At 38.2% G+C, this 17,027-nt stretch overlaps 2 protein-coding genes across 4 annotated transcripts; both read left to right on the forward strand.

Annotated features, from left to right (window-relative positions):
* Positions 1–1,273: 1,273 nt before the first annotated feature.
* On the forward strand, positions 1,274–7,629 carry LOC116263427 (inositol-tetrakisphosphate 1-kinase 6). 2 transcript variants are annotated; one of them, XM_031643187.2, is made up of 10 exons: positions 1,274–1,353; positions 1,577–1,665; positions 1,821–1,889; positions 2,229–2,431; positions 3,598–3,751; positions 5,148–5,261; positions 5,964–6,026; positions 6,418–6,563; positions 6,896–7,049; positions 7,277–7,629. In XM_031643187.2, exons 2-10 carry the CDS (start codon positions 1,663–1,665, stop codon positions 7,412–7,414), a joined length of 1,044 nt encoding a protein of 347 aa, XP_031499047.1. In that variant the 5' UTR covers positions 1,274–1,353; positions 1,577–1,662; the 3' UTR covers positions 7,415–7,629. The 2 variants fall into 2 exon arrangements, with proteins under 2 accessions (XP_031499047.1, XP_031499046.1); XM_031643186.2 differs by lacking the exon at positions 1,274–1,353 and having other exon boundaries at positions 1,404–1,665.
* Positions 7,630–7,950: 321 nt separating this feature from the next.
* On the forward strand, positions 7,951–16,855 carry LOC116263426 (bifunctional fucokinase/fucose pyrophosphorylase). 2 transcript variants are annotated; one of them, XM_031643184.2, is made up of 7 exons: positions 7,951–8,532; positions 10,761–11,046; positions 11,216–11,586; positions 13,032–13,158; positions 14,208–15,224; positions 15,386–16,104; positions 16,270–16,855. In XM_031643184.2, exons 1-7 carry the CDS (start codon positions 8,218–8,220, stop codon positions 16,696–16,698), a joined length of 3,264 nt encoding a protein of 1,087 aa, XP_031499044.1. In that variant the 5' UTR covers positions 7,951–8,217; the 3' UTR covers positions 16,699–16,855. The 2 variants fall into 2 exon arrangements, with proteins under 2 accessions (XP_031499044.1, XP_031499045.1); XM_031643185.2 differs by having other exon boundaries at positions 8,397–8,532; positions 10,811–11,046.
* Positions 16,856–17,027: the final 172 nt, after the last annotated feature.

A 17,027-nucleotide genomic window follows, 5' to 3' on the forward strand; every position in this document is an offset into this window, starting at 1 on the left:
GCAAAAAGAACACTAATATGTCAAACGTTTTTTGAAGAGTCATTTGGTAACAGTAATACACTATTATTGTTTCATAAATTTGAGATATTTTTTTTAGAAAGAGTTATTGTTTCATGAATTTGATTAAAAAATAAGGCACATTTTTAAAACAATATATTGTATTGTTTTGTAGAAGCATCTTTATCGCTATTAAACTATCTGGAGTTTTTGTAAAATTACATTTGCACATAAACCCAAGTCATAAGCATGAATCTATGTCATTGTTTGAGCCAATTGATGGGACAATAACAAATGGATTTGTCCTACAAAATAAAGCACATTCATAAAACAATATGCAATGGTGTAGTGATTTACAATTTTTTTCTATTTTGAGATAGATTCATAAGATAATAACAGCACATTACTGCTTTATAAATGGCTTCGTAAAATCAAGAGTTAGAGAGGCCGAAGAGGCTACTTGTGTCTTTTTAGCTCCATTAAATTTTCTAATCTTTTTGTAAAATTACATGTGCACATTAACTCAAGTCATAAGCATCATCATGTTTCATGTTTTAACCAAGTGGGTAGTGAGTTGAATTATATGGCTCTGCTTTCTCTTTAGAGGTATAAAGACACTTTTTAGGTGCCATAAATCAACCCAAAAAATTAAGATAAGTTCATGAGACACTATAATTTTCGTTGTATGAATAGTAAATTCACGAGACACTTACAAAATGTCCTTGTTATTACCAGGGTGGCTTGGTCGAGTGTGTAGCGCAGCAAGGGTGAACAACAATGAAGAAAAAAATGTTTAAATATTATATGAACAACTACTAAATGCTTAGTCACTTGGGAAGATGGTGGGTCAATGCCTTGATATTATTAACGTGTATAACAATTATTGCACTTGAAATCCAATGAAAATTTTAATATGGGTAATCTGAAGATGTTTTAGTGATGTTTAAAGAAATAATTAGGAAAGCAAAGTGAATACTTATATAAGGTACCTATTTGTAAAATGGAAAAAATAGTTACAAATTTTAATAATTGTCTCGTTTTAGTGAATCCACTCCCTCGACATGGAAGTTTCGTACCGATAGGTGTAGCATATGTCACCTACATGTGGTGGTGCCGGTGCTCGATACGGCACATTTAAAAAAGTACGATATTTATTATTATTATTATTAATTTATTATTATAATATGTTATATATATATAAATATAAATGACAAAAAATTATAAACATTATATATAATATATATTATATCAAACAAATATTCAATTTGTAGCCAGGCCAACTGCGCACGCATGTTACACACCGGCGGCCGATACTTCCTTTGGTGCGCTCCACGGGCTTCGATACGCTGACCACGTGTAGGCCACACCCTCTTCTCCTCCTCTATTTTCCTTCTGCTACTTTCAACGTGCTTTTCCCTTTCCCTTCCCTTTTATAGGGAGTCGAATAATCCATTGTTTTACTCTGGCCACTTTTCTTGAGTATTTTGGCCTTTGCTTTCCCCAAATTAAGCGGGAAGCTGAGTTTCTGCTGGTCTCTGATGCATCCCATGGTCAATCTCTATCTTACATGCATGTGCAGGATGATGGCTGGTCTGCGATCCACTTCTCTTGATTAACTTCAGAAAATTTTGCACCCGGATATTCTGCCATTCTCTCGAGCAAAAAATGGTGGGAAAATTGCTCATTTGCTCATTTATTTTCCTTTATTTGATCAATAATGGCAACTGTTTCTTGGCGTCCTGTTTGTGGTATGTGTTTTCTTCTTTTTGTTCTCTAACTATTCATGTTGGATTGGTTTCTTTCTCTGTTGTCTATTTTTGTAGGCAGTAGATGAAATGGTGGTGAGAGTTGGATACGTTGTAAAGCCTTCTCGACAAGCTGATTTCGTTAAGGTACTTTTTAGTTCTCATTTGGAAGTTAAGGTTTGAGAGCAACAGTCTGTGTGTTGACTGGCTTCCGTGTTGGAAGCATAACCCGAACTATGCTTCGGGCTCTTGGTTTTCATGAGTCGCTGAATTGGAGAGGGTGTTGACTCTTCAAATGCAGTGTTTTCAACAGCCACCGCGGAGTTGATTCCCGTGGAATGCAATCTTGGTGTTCCCGAATCCCTGCGGATACCCAGATCAACATGCAAGCTAAAGTGCAATGCACGGCTCTTAAACACAGCCTTTATTGCATCAACATTTTAATGCTTTTTCTTTGTAATATCTTGTCTCTCATTGATATGCTAGAGAGGTGCCTTCCCTGAGACCCCCACTGAAAATGGATTGTCGTTCGTTCCGGTTATGTTTAATCGCCCTTTAGAGTTTCAACTACAGGGCGTGGATGTGATTCTCCACAAAGCCACCGATGAGATCGTGGCCGTAGAACCTAGCGGTTCCACATGCCCTGCTATGAGGGTCACTTTTTCAGAGGGGATGAATGAATTGCTAAGGTGCTGACTTGTGCTTTGGCCTTGAATTATGTGTTAATGTATTGATTTTGTTTGTTCATTCTCCCTATTATCATAGTTTCTGATAACTGTGATACAAGAGCTCCCTCCACCTTTCTACAAAGATAGGCATTGAACTTGAAGGATGTCAAGAATTTGATATCTCGGTGCAGTTTTTTGGCATAGTCTAACAGTGGTCTGTCCATATCTGTTCCTGAAGATTCCTCTGGTTGATATATCAATGTTGTAAATAGTAGTATTGGCACCGTGTCGGTTTGCTCATCGATATGGCTTATCCGCCATCTGCCTGTATCGTCCTACTCTTTTTTTTTTTTTTTTTGGAATTTTGAAGTATTTCAGTATATCTTAAGTTGATTTATAAATGAAAACATAAAAATATAAACGTACACGCAGCCTGTATAATAACGGTAAGGGGGCTGTACAACACATATTGGCTAATATGCTCAGACACGGAGCAATATTCACAACACTGGTTGATATAGTTTCTTTCCAGCAGAGAGTTATTGGTGTCTGCAAATTTAGATGATAATTTTTATGTCATATCTGCTTCCAGTACGCAGAGCAATCTGTCACTACATACATTCATATAAAACGAAGAACCTTTACATCAAAAATGGTCTTGTTCAAACACGACTCCATATAGATTTTCGCTTTCACCCAGTCAAGCAAGTAATTTCAGCCTATTCATAAAAATTGAAGCTAAAGCTTCCCATGTGTATGTGCATGTTTTTTCTTCTCTATTTACATAGTGCACAGACAAAAATATCTTCCTGATCAAGTTATTGTGGTGTGCAAATGCTGTGGTGTGAGAATCTCTTTCGTCATTTGAAGGATTATTCTGTATACAAGAGTTCAGTGTCAAAGTGGTGACTAGTCGTTGATGTTCTGCTATTTATGTCAGTCAAAGTTATTTTATGGGATAACTATAACATCTTGCAGATTGTCCTCATCTGCTTCTTTCTGCTCCTTCTTTCACTCGATCTTACAATGGGTTTAGTTTTCATATCTGGCAGTGAATACCTTTTTCTCCATTACCTTTTGTATGCTACACTCCATGTGATGATAAGAAACTGTATCCAGGTTTCTTCTATTTTCTACAAAGAAAATGTAATTCCAACTTATTCCTGTCTATATTTCTGTTTATACAGTTACTTAGAGGGCCACCCAGATTATTGTGTTATTGACCCGATAGATAAGATATATCCATTACTGGACCGGCAAATGATGCAGCAAATTCTGTTAGAATTGGAGGACATCAGTACTGGAACTCCATGCAAAATCAGAGCACCTCTATTTTTGAAGGTACTGCACTCTTTTGGTGTATTTTTGGATTTTTGAAGGTACTGCACTCTCTTGATGTACTTTTAGCCTATTATGGTGTGTGTGTGTGTGTGCATGGGCGCATGTTTGTAGATGAATCAAGAATGATGTAGGGCATATGACCTGCTGAGGGAATGCACACATTCATGAACTGTAAAATCTCCCTGCAGGAGTTAACTAGTTGTGCATAATGAGGAAATCTTTATTTATATGGATATTGATGTTGGGAACCATGCACCTATGCTAATGCGTTCTGTTGTCTCAAACCACTTGAATGTCATTCATGTGAGCACTGTTGAGCCATGCAATAAATTTTTTTGAAGTGCGAGTATCTGAGCTTAAGTTGTGAAAGAGCTTCTTTGGTAACATATCAATGGTTTTATTACCTTTATCATTTCACTAGTTGTCACTTGCCAGACAGTTTCTGGCTGATGCTATGATTGTAATAATTAACAACTGTTTTAACTTGTTTAAAGCTGTTTTCTTTATTGTTATTTCTCCGTACTAATTCTTTTGGTTCAGATGGTTAGATGGAAAGATGGAAGATGGTCTGGCTCTTAAAGTAAGTTAAACAAAATCTTAGATACAAGTGAGTTTTTGGTTTTAGTGAAAATAGGTAAATTTGGGAAGAAAAACTTCGATGAAACTTCAGAATCAATAAAATTGATGTCAATATCTAACTCAACCTAGTAAAGTTCCATTCGGGTATGACTAGTTTATTCTGTTACTTGTCTATTTCATATCATCATTTTTTATAATTGTTGATGGCATGATGTCTGTGCTGCATTAAATTCTGTTTACTTGGAAAAGTGGATACAGAAACCCATGCATGGAACCTGAGTGGCCTAAACTTTTCTTTTTCAGTTTCTACTTGATCTTCCTCCTCCGTTTCTACTATATCTTTAAATGTATTGGTTGGAGTGGGTGCCTTCCAAATTTCCTATTTTTCCTACCTTCTCCTTTGTTATCCTCTTTTTTCCTTCTTTTCTTTGTGGCGGTTGGGCTGGCTTTACTGCCTAGACTACCTGGCATGTTTGAGTACACCATAATTAATTGACAGTAGCTGCTGTCAATAATTTGATGCACTGTAAGTTATTTTATTAATTTTTAGACATTGTTTAATCAGTCCTCTCTTTTCTTTATCTTCTTATTTTTCTTCCATTTCATTCTTTTCCTTTTCTCTGCCATACGTGCTTCTGCATTTTCTAGACATTATTATGCTATGAATCTTTCAGATGCGAAGATATTTTCCTGTATATCGACTGCGTATGTTCTTTAGTCAACATTGTCTGAAGAAGCTATGTTTTGTTTTTTTTTTCTGTCATTTTCCATAGCAAGCTAATTTAATCACTGTTATAGCTGTTTCCATTCAATGCAGGTCGATACCTTTGACGATCCTGATCTTGGGGAAAAACTTTCTGATGCAAAAATGTGCCTTCCAGCGATTATAAAGCCACAAATTGCTTGTGGGGTTTCTCATGCTCATTCTATGGTATGTAGCATTTCATTAATAACTCTGCATTATCAATAGAGGATGCTTCCTGATTATTTTCTGAAGGATAGAATTGGCTACCAGATCTTGTATATACCCCTTATGAGTCCTGAACTCTAGTTCTGGTTCTGTAGATAAGATGGTTTTTCTTGGGGGAGTATGACCTAGCTTTCTACTGCAAGCTAGCAGCTGAGCAGATCAAACGCGTGCAAAATTTTCTTGGGATTAAGATATTGAGATCATGATAACTCTTTTGTCTTAAAAACTTATATATCTCCTTCTGAAAGCCTAAACACCATTGTCAAGTGGATGACTCTTACACCAAGCCCACGTGATTGAATTCCAAGTTTGTGAAAAGAAGCAATTAAAGCATCCAGGGACATGGAAAGTTCATTTTTCTTTCCCATTACTTCATAGAAAAATTCCATTTACCAGCTCACCTTCTCACCAAATCCTTAGTGTGCCTTAGATTCTAGTTTTTTTGGGACAGGTCTTACTTTTGCTGACAACTACCAAACATGGTACTAAAGTTAAATCATGTGATGCTGGAATATGTGAAATTCCAGTATGGCATATTGCTGTATTTGTGGATATAAGTTTAACATATATGCTGGAGATCATATTGTTTACATTTTTTTGTTGTAAGTTTCTGCTTGAATTTTTGTTATATACTTAACAATAAACTTTCTTTTTGCTCTGCAGGCTATAGTATTTAAAATGGAAGATTTTCCTGGCCTTCCTGTTCCAGTTCCAGCCATTATTCAGGTAAATTACTTCATAAAAGATTTTTCCGGCCTCTTTATTTCAGGATCTGATAGAGATCCGTTTGTTTCGGGATCTGATTTGATTGTCCTTTATAATGTACTTGTTTCGGGATCTGATTTGATTGTCCTTTATATTACTTACTATCCCGTCCACCAGGATTTTGATACTGGGCTAGATACCATGTTTTTTGTGTGTGTTGCATTCAAGAATGTGAAATCTGCCTGAGAAAGTGTGATATTGATTTTTCTAGTTTGTACAGTGTTCTTGTCAGGAAGCTTACTGTTGCATGGTTTCAAAATGGATTCTGTGATAGGCGATAGCACTGCTGTAAATCTGTTTCCATTTTTTTAGGTGCTTTTCATTTTTATCCAAGTTGCATAATTACATGCAGGAATATATCGATCACGGATCCTTTATATACAAATTTTATGTCTTGGGTGATGCCATATTTCATGCTGTTAGAAAGTCAACACCAAATGCTTCTGTGCTGTCACAGTCATCAGCAAATTCTGGCTCAAGAGCAATTGTATTTGACAGGTATACCTGATCTTTTGACTGTGTGTGCCTGCATTGACGTTTTTGTGTTAGTGGTAATGTCGCTGGCTGAAACATTTAGCTTGTAGGCCTGCAACCCCTTGTTCATTCGACTTGCTGCATTTCTATATGTTTGTCCTCCATGATGTAGCAATCATACTGAATGTGGGCTTTTATTTTTATATCTTCCTCCGCAAACTTTGGACATGTTTTTGTTGTTAAACTCTGCAGGCACCATTCATGTGCAAAGGATTTAGGCATATGCATACCTGTTTGGAATTTCTTTTACATGGTATACGTTGAGTTGATTTCAAGATATTGCCTTCTATGAACAGTTTGAAGTCCCTTCCTACAGAAGAAAAGCCAAATGCAGATATTGGTTCAAGCGCAGAGCCCAGCAAACCGATGCTTGACGTCAAATTGGTCTCAAGTGCTGCGATATGGATGAAGCAGAGGCTTGGCCTTACCATTTTTGGATTTGATGTTGTGGTAAATGACATCTCTCTTTTTGTGTGATCTAAATTTTTCGTGTGCAAGAGAATGGTCTGCATAGATAACTGATACTCAGATGTGGATAAACATGCATTTGTTCTCTGAAGGGGTCCCATATAAAAGTTGCAGTAGCATTTTCACTACAAAAGTGCCGTGAAAACTGCATCATTCGCAACTACTAGTAGAAATATAATTAAGTACTACCTTGTACCTTGGCTCTGCAGGTTCAGTTGGGAACTGGCGACCATGTTATTGTAGATGTCAATTATCTCCCTTCTTTCAAAGAAGTCCCGGATGATGTTGCGGTGCCAGCCTTTTGGAAAGCAATAAGGAGTGCCTACGATTCAAGGAAAGCAAAATGAATAAAAGGTTTACTTTCAGCATCAACAGACAACTGAAACTTCTTGTGTACCTTTGACAGTATGTTTCCTTGGATTGTGGAGGCAGATTGTTAATGTGCGCTTGGTCTTTGTTTTGTGATCATTATGAACAATCTTGGCCCTTTGGAAACGGGTATTTTGGTGAATTGATATATTAGCACTTTTGATGTTCAATGAATTAAAGAATTATAGAATTAGACTAATGAACTCGAATTAGAGAATTTTTTTTTTAGAATTAAGTAGAAGGAAAAAAAACTAGAGCTGAACCTCCTTGAGATCAGCAGCAGTGTGTGCTCTCAGTAGTTACACTAAAATGTGGCTTTAGATTCGAGAACTTTTGGATATGAAGGACGTACCGCTCCTCCCATCGGATCTTAAAGCAAATTTTCAGCAATACTTTTTGGCAATTGTCAGCCAAAAATATTCAGAGAAATTGAAAAACTGGTTGATTTTAGATCTAGTTTAAATTAGATGAATTAATAAAACTTGTATTTGTAAGATTAGAGGATTCGTATCACAATCAGAAATATCCCAAACACGAGAGAACGTTTTCATACTTTGTTGTTTTTGTCGAAAAATATTGTACGAGATGAATCTCAGTCCACCGACGCCCCGTTTCTGAGGTTTTCTTTCACGCGGAAATTCTGGTAAAAACGCACCAAGACGAACGAAAGCAAACGCGGGAAGTCACTTTTCCCGTTGGAGAGCACAACGATTGAGAGAGAGAGAGAGAGGCAACGGAAACCGCTGACTGTACGTCCAGGGCGCGGATCAGCGGCTTGGAGATGGAATCGAGAAGGCAGACGAAAGGCAGCCGGAGGAAATCGCCGGCAATGGAGGTGCTGAGGAAGTTGTGGTACCTTCTCCGGCTGTCGGTGCGGCACCCGTCTAGGGTTCCGACGTGGGACGCGATCGTCCTAACTGCCGCGAGCCCCGAGCAGGCTCACCTCTATGACTGGCAGCTTCAGCGCGCCAAGCGGATGGGACGGATCGCCTCCTCCACCATCACCCTCGCGGTGCCGGACCCTCATGGAGCCCGCATCGGATCCGGCGCAGCCACCCTCAACGCCCTGCGCGCCCTTGCCAGCAGATTGACTCAGGTAGCCGTCCGTCATTTTACTCCCGTTCTCCCCTCCAAGTCGATAATGGTCTCTCCGTTCTTGATTTTGTAACCTTAGTTAAATCCAAAATTCAGAATAGTTTGGTGCTGTGGTCGAATCCGATACGGTTATCGCAACCTAAAGTGGTGAATTATTTGGATGATGCTCAAAAGTTATGACGGTCCATGGTGATTATAGATCCCGACAATGTATCTCTATGCTTAGTTATCTGCATATTTGGAGCTTGAGCGAGTGAAGTTCACCTAGCAACTGTCTCCAGCTGCTGATTTTGGACTGCTTAATTGGAACCAATGCCTAACAGTCATCAAAAGTTTGGAGATCTGCAGCGGGAGCTACAGAATCTCTCTGCATGCTTTTCATGACTGGGAGAGTAGATTCGGAGGCCTATTGATATCATGGTCATGCCTGTTGATTCTTATGCAATTACTACGTGGTGTCTGTCTTATTAGTTTGAGTACTGGATCACAAGAAACACTGTCATATAGTTTACTGCTCGATCACAAAAAATACAGGGATACAACCATAGGATCCCATACTCCTCCTGAGGCCTCTGACGATTTATAGGTTTCGCATACTTTTCTTTCATCTGGAGGGTTTACTCTTGTGGCTTGGTTAAACGCAGGAAGAAACATGTCCCCATTGTATCCGGAGACGGACCAAATGGACTATTGACTGCATTTCTAGATTCTTGCTTGTATGTTTCTATCAGGAGATGACACATCCAACCTTTTAGAGACAAGAAATTGTGGCATAGGGCATTGTGATAATTGTCCAATGGATGCAACTCGTATTCATTCTCCATTGGTGGCAGACTAATATTTTTGGTAAAATCATTAAGCAGACAGTGACATTTCTTTTCCTCTACAAATTCCAGTTTGGTGTATCAAGAATCCATGCTTATTTGAAGTGTGTTCAGTGACAATTGTTGTGCACCGGCATCCCTTTGCGTCTAGTTTCACAAACCTAGGGGAAAAAAGTGAGAAGACGAATTGAAAAGAAAGTGTTATTCCCTTTTGGACATTTCACCGGTATGTGCAACACGGTGGTGTTTTGAAGTTGTGCGACTTTGGGACATGGGTGAGGACGCGACAACAAGGTGACAATTTGAAGTTATTCAAGTCACAAGTGTCAACACCTCAGGACACCGATGCAACACTGTACACGCTGATTTGACTGCTCAAATTAGTGGCTGTTTGAAGTGCTATCCGGCATTTCGAAGTCTTTTTCATACATCTAACTGCATAGATAAATTAAGAATGTCCAAATGAAATTAAAAAAAAAGTTATTTCAATGCGTAGGTCAGTTGTTATAAGCCGAAAAGCCTAAGACAGTCAAGTTTTAGACCACAATAATTTTTCAATTCTTAGATTGGATTTTATAAGTTGAAAATATATGATCACTGTTTTTTAAATTCTTACTGAATTCCATCTACACGTAAAATATCATGTTTCTTCTATTCTTATATTTTTGGACATATGAAATCCTTATCCAAAGTTAGATTTCTTATAAAAACTCAAAATTCTGGACAGGTAGAACAGCACTCTAGATGGCAGATGCAGTGGATGGCTGAATCTAACACATCATATAGCCTATTCAGAAAATATCATGCTTTAGTTTGATAGTACGTCTGCTATGTTTTTTTTTTGTATTTAGTAGTTTAATTTTTTTTGTCTACTCAGATTTCGGAAATACATATATATATATATATATATATATATATCTGCTTAGTGGATAAGTCGCAGAGAACTTTCGTGATAAATATTAAGAAAAGGGATAAAAGAATCAGTTTGGAGTCTTTAGACTGTCCTCGTTGTGCCACGAAGATATTTTATGTAATTCTTTTGTACATTTACCTTTGCTGTGAAACCTTTTTTATGGAAGTTTAGGGGTGTAAACAATGTTCTTGTGTTCAACTTTCCGTGCTCCAGCAAATACTTGGGAGGTGCTTGAATGATCTTGAAGTCAATATGGAAAATTTTATAGCATTTTTGACATAAAGATACTGTTTAGGTTTCCATGGTTCACATATATTGAGGTCATCTAGAAACTGAATTGGTTTCCGCCTGTTTTTTTAGCTATCTGTATTAGTCTCTTAAAGTTTTTACTCCTTCATAACGTTTATCACATGCCTATCTCACGTGCTGAGATTGGCTTGTTTACAATCTTTCCAGTCTCTTTTAGTCCTTGATAGTATCTGTCGTCTGCAGGTATCACGTGCTGAATATGGCTTTTTACAATCTTTCCCACTGCATGACAGGGTCAATGACGAAGTAACAGATGAATCATTGGTTTTGAAGTCAATGGTCAAAATGCATATACTACTACTTCATGCTGGTGGTGATTCTAAGAGGGTTCCGTGGGCAAATCCCATGGGAAAGGTTTTCCTGCCTCTTCCATACTTGGCTGCAGATGATCCAGATGGGCCAGTTCCTCTGCTTTTTGACCATATAGTTGCAGTTTCCTCTGGTGCAGTACAGGCATTTGAGAAAGAAGGTTGCTTCTTCATCGTAGCCTACTTTTGATTGGTTTAGAATCTTTAGAGTAAAAAAGTAAATACATGCACAGACACAGACAGAGATACGCACAGAGAAAACAATATTACACAACACAGTGCAACTATTCCGGCTTCATTATTAGTACTTTCTCTTTTGTATTTTGGCAGGTGGGCTTTTCATTATGACAGGAGATGTTCTCCCTTGCTTTGATACATCAACCATGGTTCTGCCTAATGATGCGTCTTGCATCATTACAGTCCCGATCACCCTTGATATTGCTGCCAATCATGGTGTTGTTGTAGTATCTGAGAATGAAATTTTGGATCCTGCTACTGTGAGAGAACTGAAGTTGGTTGGGGATCTATTACAAAAACCCAGTATCCAAGAGCTTTCTGATAAGCTGGCAATTAGAAGTGATGGTAGGGCTTTGCTTGACACAGGAAATATATCAGTTAGAGGTAAGGCATGGGAGGACCTTCTCAGACTATCAAGTTCAAGTGACCTGATGATTGAGGAGCTTTTGAGAAGCAGAAAGGAGGTAAGTTGCATAAATAAATACGACCGGGAATAATGAATAATGTGTCATTTCTGCTTCTTGTTTCTCTTCCATTCTTCATGGCATCTATGCTCGGTACTGGATTGGTAATCACCTCAATAATTTGAAAGCTTTTGTTTAGTTGGTAGGTATGTAAACGATAATTGTCTTGTTCAATGACCATACAGCTGTAGGAGGCGATGTGTTTTTCCCCTAGAAAAGACACTTCCTTATGAGCCTTTTTAGAGCTTGGATATTGGTAGAGGTGCACATGAACCAAGCTGGGGCAGCTTGAGTTTGGCTTGAGTCTTAGATGATGCCCATGGTTTTTGAACTAAAATACGTCTGTTGAATCCAACCATGGAGGGTGCTTTGTACACCAAAGGCAGATCTTGTGATAAAAATGTAAAACATGCTATATTTATGCTCATCAGTTAGCTTACATGAGCTGAGTATGATTAACTTAGAGCCCAGGCACGATCCATTTGGTTAAATGAGCTCACCTTTTAGCTTAAATTGTTTGATTAACAAGTTGAGCCTGGGTGCAACTTATGAAATTGAGCTCATGTGAGTCAAAGTTTGTGTTGAGCTTGATTTGCTCAACTGCTTGGTGCTGTCTTTAGAATCTTAGATATTTAGTAGCTCAATTATGAAATTGAGAGATGGTATCTTAAGACAATCTTTAACACATATAACCTTTTAAGAGTAACTTGTCCTGCACATTATGATGCCTTATGTCTAGCAACATAATACTATTAACCATAATGCTGGTACTTTGACCCTACAGAATGAATTAATTCAATGTTTCTATTTATCACTTCAGAAAATCTTTATTGTACTGCTAGCAAGGGAAACTGTTTCCTGGTTCTCTTTAATCATGTTTTCTATTGCCTTACTACACACTGTTAAAGTTGTGAAAATATTTCTGTGGCATCTTTAATGCACTGATTGCCACAATATATGAGGGAGAATTGTTGGGTGCAAGCCTCGATTGTTCACAGAATCACAGTATTTTTCATTGGATTGTTCACAGGATTTATCCTTTTTGAGATGTTTCACATATCTTTTCCACACATGCTTGGCTGTGCTAAAACTGTGTTGGGAAGTTAGTTGATTCTTCACAGCTATGTAGTACTTCTTAAAAAAAAAAATTGAAAAAAGCAAAATCCGCGGGTTTAGTTTTCAAAAAAGGACGAGAGTGATGTCATATGGTCCCTTGTTTCTTTTCCTTTTGATTCAATTAGGTGAAAAGGAAGGAAATCATGTCTGATCATCTCTTTTTTGCCTTGATGTCTATGTATTTTTAATTCATAAATTTTGTTTTGCTTTCTTCCAGATTATCATTACTTATGTGGGTAATTTGACAGTATTGAACTGCTTGTAGACAGTTTCTTTTGGATACTAAGTGTAATTTTTACACAGTATGGGTTTCTTTTAAAATTGTGCAGATGAGTTTGTATGAGGAATTAGTTGCAGCCTGGGTGCCTTCCAGACATAATTGGCTGAAGTCCCGTCCCTTGGGAACAGAACTAATTAATGGCTTGGGAAATCAGAGGCTGTTCAGCTATTGTGCATGTAATTATTTTTGAATTAGATATAAATTTGGAATCTGATGTTGCCATTATCTGATTGTCTTAAAAAATCTGTTGGAGGACTCCAAGCTTTTGAAACAAATTTTGCAAATGCTTCTCTTTTTGGGCAGAATGTGTTTGTTTTTACTCTTTATTCAATTGTTAAAGTTCAATTACTAATTAGTAGATTAAGGTAGTCCAGGTGATGCTCTTTCTTTGGTTTCCCAACGTGGGAAGATAGGTAGATGTAGTTGGTGTCCTAGATTCTTTTATCCACTTCTAAGCATCACTCCCTTATTAATTATTATTAAGTAGCCTTGTTAATTATTATTAAGCAGGGGACCAAGTTTCAACATTAATTATATTGGGGACGCAATTTACCATTAAGAGTTTGTGTTCACAGCTGCCAGTTAGGGCTTTGCTCTTCGACAATTTTTCATCTTTGTGGTGAATCGAGGTTGTATTAGCATCAACTTCTTTGTCTACTATTTTGAAAATCCAAGCATGAGTTGGACTATGCTGCCAGGCTGCCAGCTCTTTCCTATGAAGTGGATCACTTCATGGTCCTCGACAATCACGGGGACATGAAGTTCAATTGAGGTAGCTATAGTCAGAAGAAATTTGTAAAGATGCAGGCAAGTGAATTTCTAATAGTTTAGTGAAAGGTGGTCAATTATTTTTGTTGAAGGTAAGTTGCATATTATTCAATTTTGCATCCACTGAAGCAATTTGGTTCCTATTGATTGGTCTACTTAGCAAAATATATTTTTTACATTGTGATCGCAATTAGTTGCTGCAGGAAGTCCTTTTACTAAGTAGCTGTTTTGTAAATCTTAGGTTGTTAGCTACTTTGAAACGATTAGTTTAATTTCCATGTACTGCATTTAGCAAGATAGGCTTTCTATATAAACAAAGTTAGTTGCTGCAGAATTCCGTGTACTAACTTGCTGGTTAACAAGATTGGTAGTTAGGATGTGTTTTGTAATACATGCTTTTCGGGTCCATGTTCACATGCTGAAGATGGAATTTACTTATATGGATCATTCCTTGCAGATGATCTTTCATTTTTACATTTTGGTACTTCCAGTGAGGTTCTTGATCATTTAGATGAGGCCCATACCAGGTATGTGGGACGCAGGCATTTGTGTTCAATACCAGCCACAACAGTGTCTGACATTTCCGCATCTGCTGTTATCCTTTCAAGTCAAATTGATGCTGGGGTTTCAATTGGGGAAGACTCTTTGGTTTATGATTCATTGCTTTCAGGTGGAGTGCAGATAGGTTCAAGATGCATTGTTGTTGGGGTTCACATCCAAGAAGAAAAGGGAAATGAATCACTTCTTGATGTAGCCCCTTTCACACTACCAGATCGCCATTGTCTTTGGGAAGTTCCTCTGTTAGGGCGATCAGAAAAAGTCATAATCTTCTGTGGACTCCATGATAATCCGAAAAATTCATTTGCTAGAGATGGAACTTTTTGTGGTAAACCTTGGAAGAAGATACTACATGATAGTGGCATCCAGCCAGATGAATTATGGAGCTCTTCTAGTACTGACGAAATGTGCTTGTGGAATGCCAAGATTTTCCCCGTAATGCCTCTGTCTGAAATGCTTAGTTTGGCTATGTGGCTGATGGGCTTGAACGGCCAGCACCATGAGCACATGCTGTCTGCATGGAGGACATCCTACCGTGTCAGTCTCGAACAAATGCATAGATCAATTGACTTTAAACAACTCTGCATGGATTCTAGTAATCATCAAGCAAATATTGCAGCAGGAATAGCCAAGGCTTGCATTAAATATGGTTTACTCGGTCGCAATTTGTCCCAACTATGTGCAGAAATTTTGCAGAATGAGAAAACTGGGATTAGCACTTGCATGGAATTTTTTAACCTGTGTTGTAAGTTTCTGGATAAGAACTCCAGGATTCTTCCTTTAAGTAGAATATATCAGGTACAAGTAGACTTGCTTAAGATGTGTGGGGGTGAAATAAAAGCAAACCTAATGGAAAGAAGTGTTTGGATGGCAGTTGCTGATGAAACTGCTGCAGCTGTAAAGTTTGGTCTTGAAGGTAGTTATGTTCTTTCGTTCGTCAACTTGACTAACAGATGGTTCTGAATTTGCAGTTATGCAGTGACTTCTAATAGACTAATACATCTTAGTTCTTGCAGTCACCTGATAAAAATTTCTCAATTGACTACTTTCTTTTTCTTTTTCTTTTTTAATCTTTAGATCATCTCTTGGACTCATTCACTGTATCAGCACGTGATGGCAATGGTCGTTCCCCTTGTCAATCAAAGCATTTCCATTCGTGTAAAGTTAAAGTCGAGTTACCTGTTCGTGTAGATTTTGTTGGTGGTTGGAGTGATACACCACCATGGAGCCTTGAGCGTTCTGGTTGTGTTCTGAACATGGCAATACTTCTGGAGGATTCTCTTCCAGTTGGTGCACAAATGGAGACAGTACCAACTGGGGGTATATGGATAAGTGATGATGCTGCTAATCAAGTATTCATTGATGACGCCACATCTATTTCTGCACCATTTCACCAAGAAGACCCTTTTCGTCTTGTCAAATCTGCACTGCTTGTGACTGGTTTTGTTCAAAGTGAAGTCGTACCAGGACTTAGGATTATTACTTGGGCTAATGTTCCTCGTGGCAGTGGTTTAGGGACTTCAAGTATCTTAGCTGCAGCTGTTGTCAAGGGCCTTCTACGGATAATGAATGGAGATGAGAGCAATGAAAACACTGCAAGGCTTGTCCTTGTTTTAGAGCAGCTCATGGGCACGGGTGGAGGTTGGCAGGACCAGATAGGTGGTTTATATCCTGGTATCAAATGTACAGCAAGTTTCCCCGGGAAGCCTTTGAAGCTACACGTGATACCATTAGCTGCATCACCTAATTTAGTAGAGGAATTGGAGCAGCGGCTCTTGGTGGTATTCACAGGGCAGGTAAGTAATTTGGTTCTTTCACATTTCATATTATTGCCGAAGGCGCAGCTTCCTTTGGGTGGAGCTATATGTTTCATTTACTAATGAAGTTCTGAGTCTTGGTGCAGCTTAATTGACGTACATTACATTTCCTTGTCTGTATAATTTCGATGGCACCTTGAACAGGTGAGGCTGGCTAATCAAGTTCTGCAAAAGGTGGTGACTCGTTATCTCCAACGTGATAGCCTCTTGATATCTAGCATTAAACGTCTCGCTGAACTTGCAAAAATTGGTCAAGAAGCACTCATGAATGGCGACGTGGATGAATTGGGATCTATAATGTTGGAGGCCTGGAGACTGCATCAGGAACTGGACCCGTACTGCAGTAATTCTTTTGTGGATAACCTCTTCAAATCAGCTGAAAAATTTTGCTGTGGTTATAAGCTAGTTGGTGCTGGTGGTGGTGGGTTCGCGCTGCTGTTAGCACGGGACAAGAACTGTGCTATGGAATTGAGAAAACTGCTTGAAGTGTCAAATTTGGGTGTCAAAGTGTATAACTGGAAAATCCATTTTGATGGCTCTGATGGTGATAATTTCACATCATTTTTCAGATGAAAGCTAGTCTACTATTTATGATTCAAACCTTGTTTTAGAATGTTTTCTGTCATGTAGTTACATAAAAGAATTACTCAAGAACCGGGTATTGCCTGCCGAGAGATTGCTTGAGTAAATATGTTGTAGTATGTGTATGATAATTATCTCTTCATAATAATTCCTAGTCAAATCTTTTCTGTTTCCAGCATAATACCGGTTGATGGCCATGTCGTTGATTCATGATTATATATCTTGAAGCATATAAAACAGTGTATATTTAAGTAAAATGATCTAATGGTTCAAGATCCGAGAGGGCCACAAGCATCATAGGTTTAGGTTTAAGAACAGAA

The sequence above is a fragment of the Nymphaea colorata genome, chromosome 10, assembly GCF_008831285.2.
Source record: "Nymphaea colorata isolate Beijing-Zhang1983 chromosome 10, ASM883128v2, whole genome shotgun sequence".
NCBI lineage: Eukaryota > Viridiplantae > Streptophyta > Magnoliopsida > Nymphaeales > Nymphaeaceae > Nymphaea > Nymphaea colorata.

Coding starts and splice junctions, on each gene's coding strand:
- LOC116263427 (XM_031643187.2), top strand. Junction 1,890..2,228: donor GACAAGCTGATTTCGTTAAG/GTACTTTTTAGT, acceptor TTGATATGCTAG/AGAGGTGCCTTCCCTGAGAC. Junction 5,262..5,963: donor TTTCTCATGCTCATTCTATG/GTATGTAGCATT, acceptor TTTGCTCTGCAG/GCTATAGTATTTAAAATGGA.
- LOC116263426 (XM_031643184.2), top strand. CDS start 8,218: ATGGAATCGAGAAGGCAGACGAAAGGCAGCCGGAGGAAATCGCCGGCA. Junction 8,533..10,760: donor TTGCCAGCAGATTGACTCAG/GTAGCCGTCCGT, acceptor TGTCGTCTGCAG/GTATCACGTGCTGAATATGG. Junction 15,225..15,385: donor TGTAAAGTTTGGTCTTGAAG/GTAGTTATGTTC, acceptor TTTAATCTTTAG/ATCATCTCTTGGACTCATTC.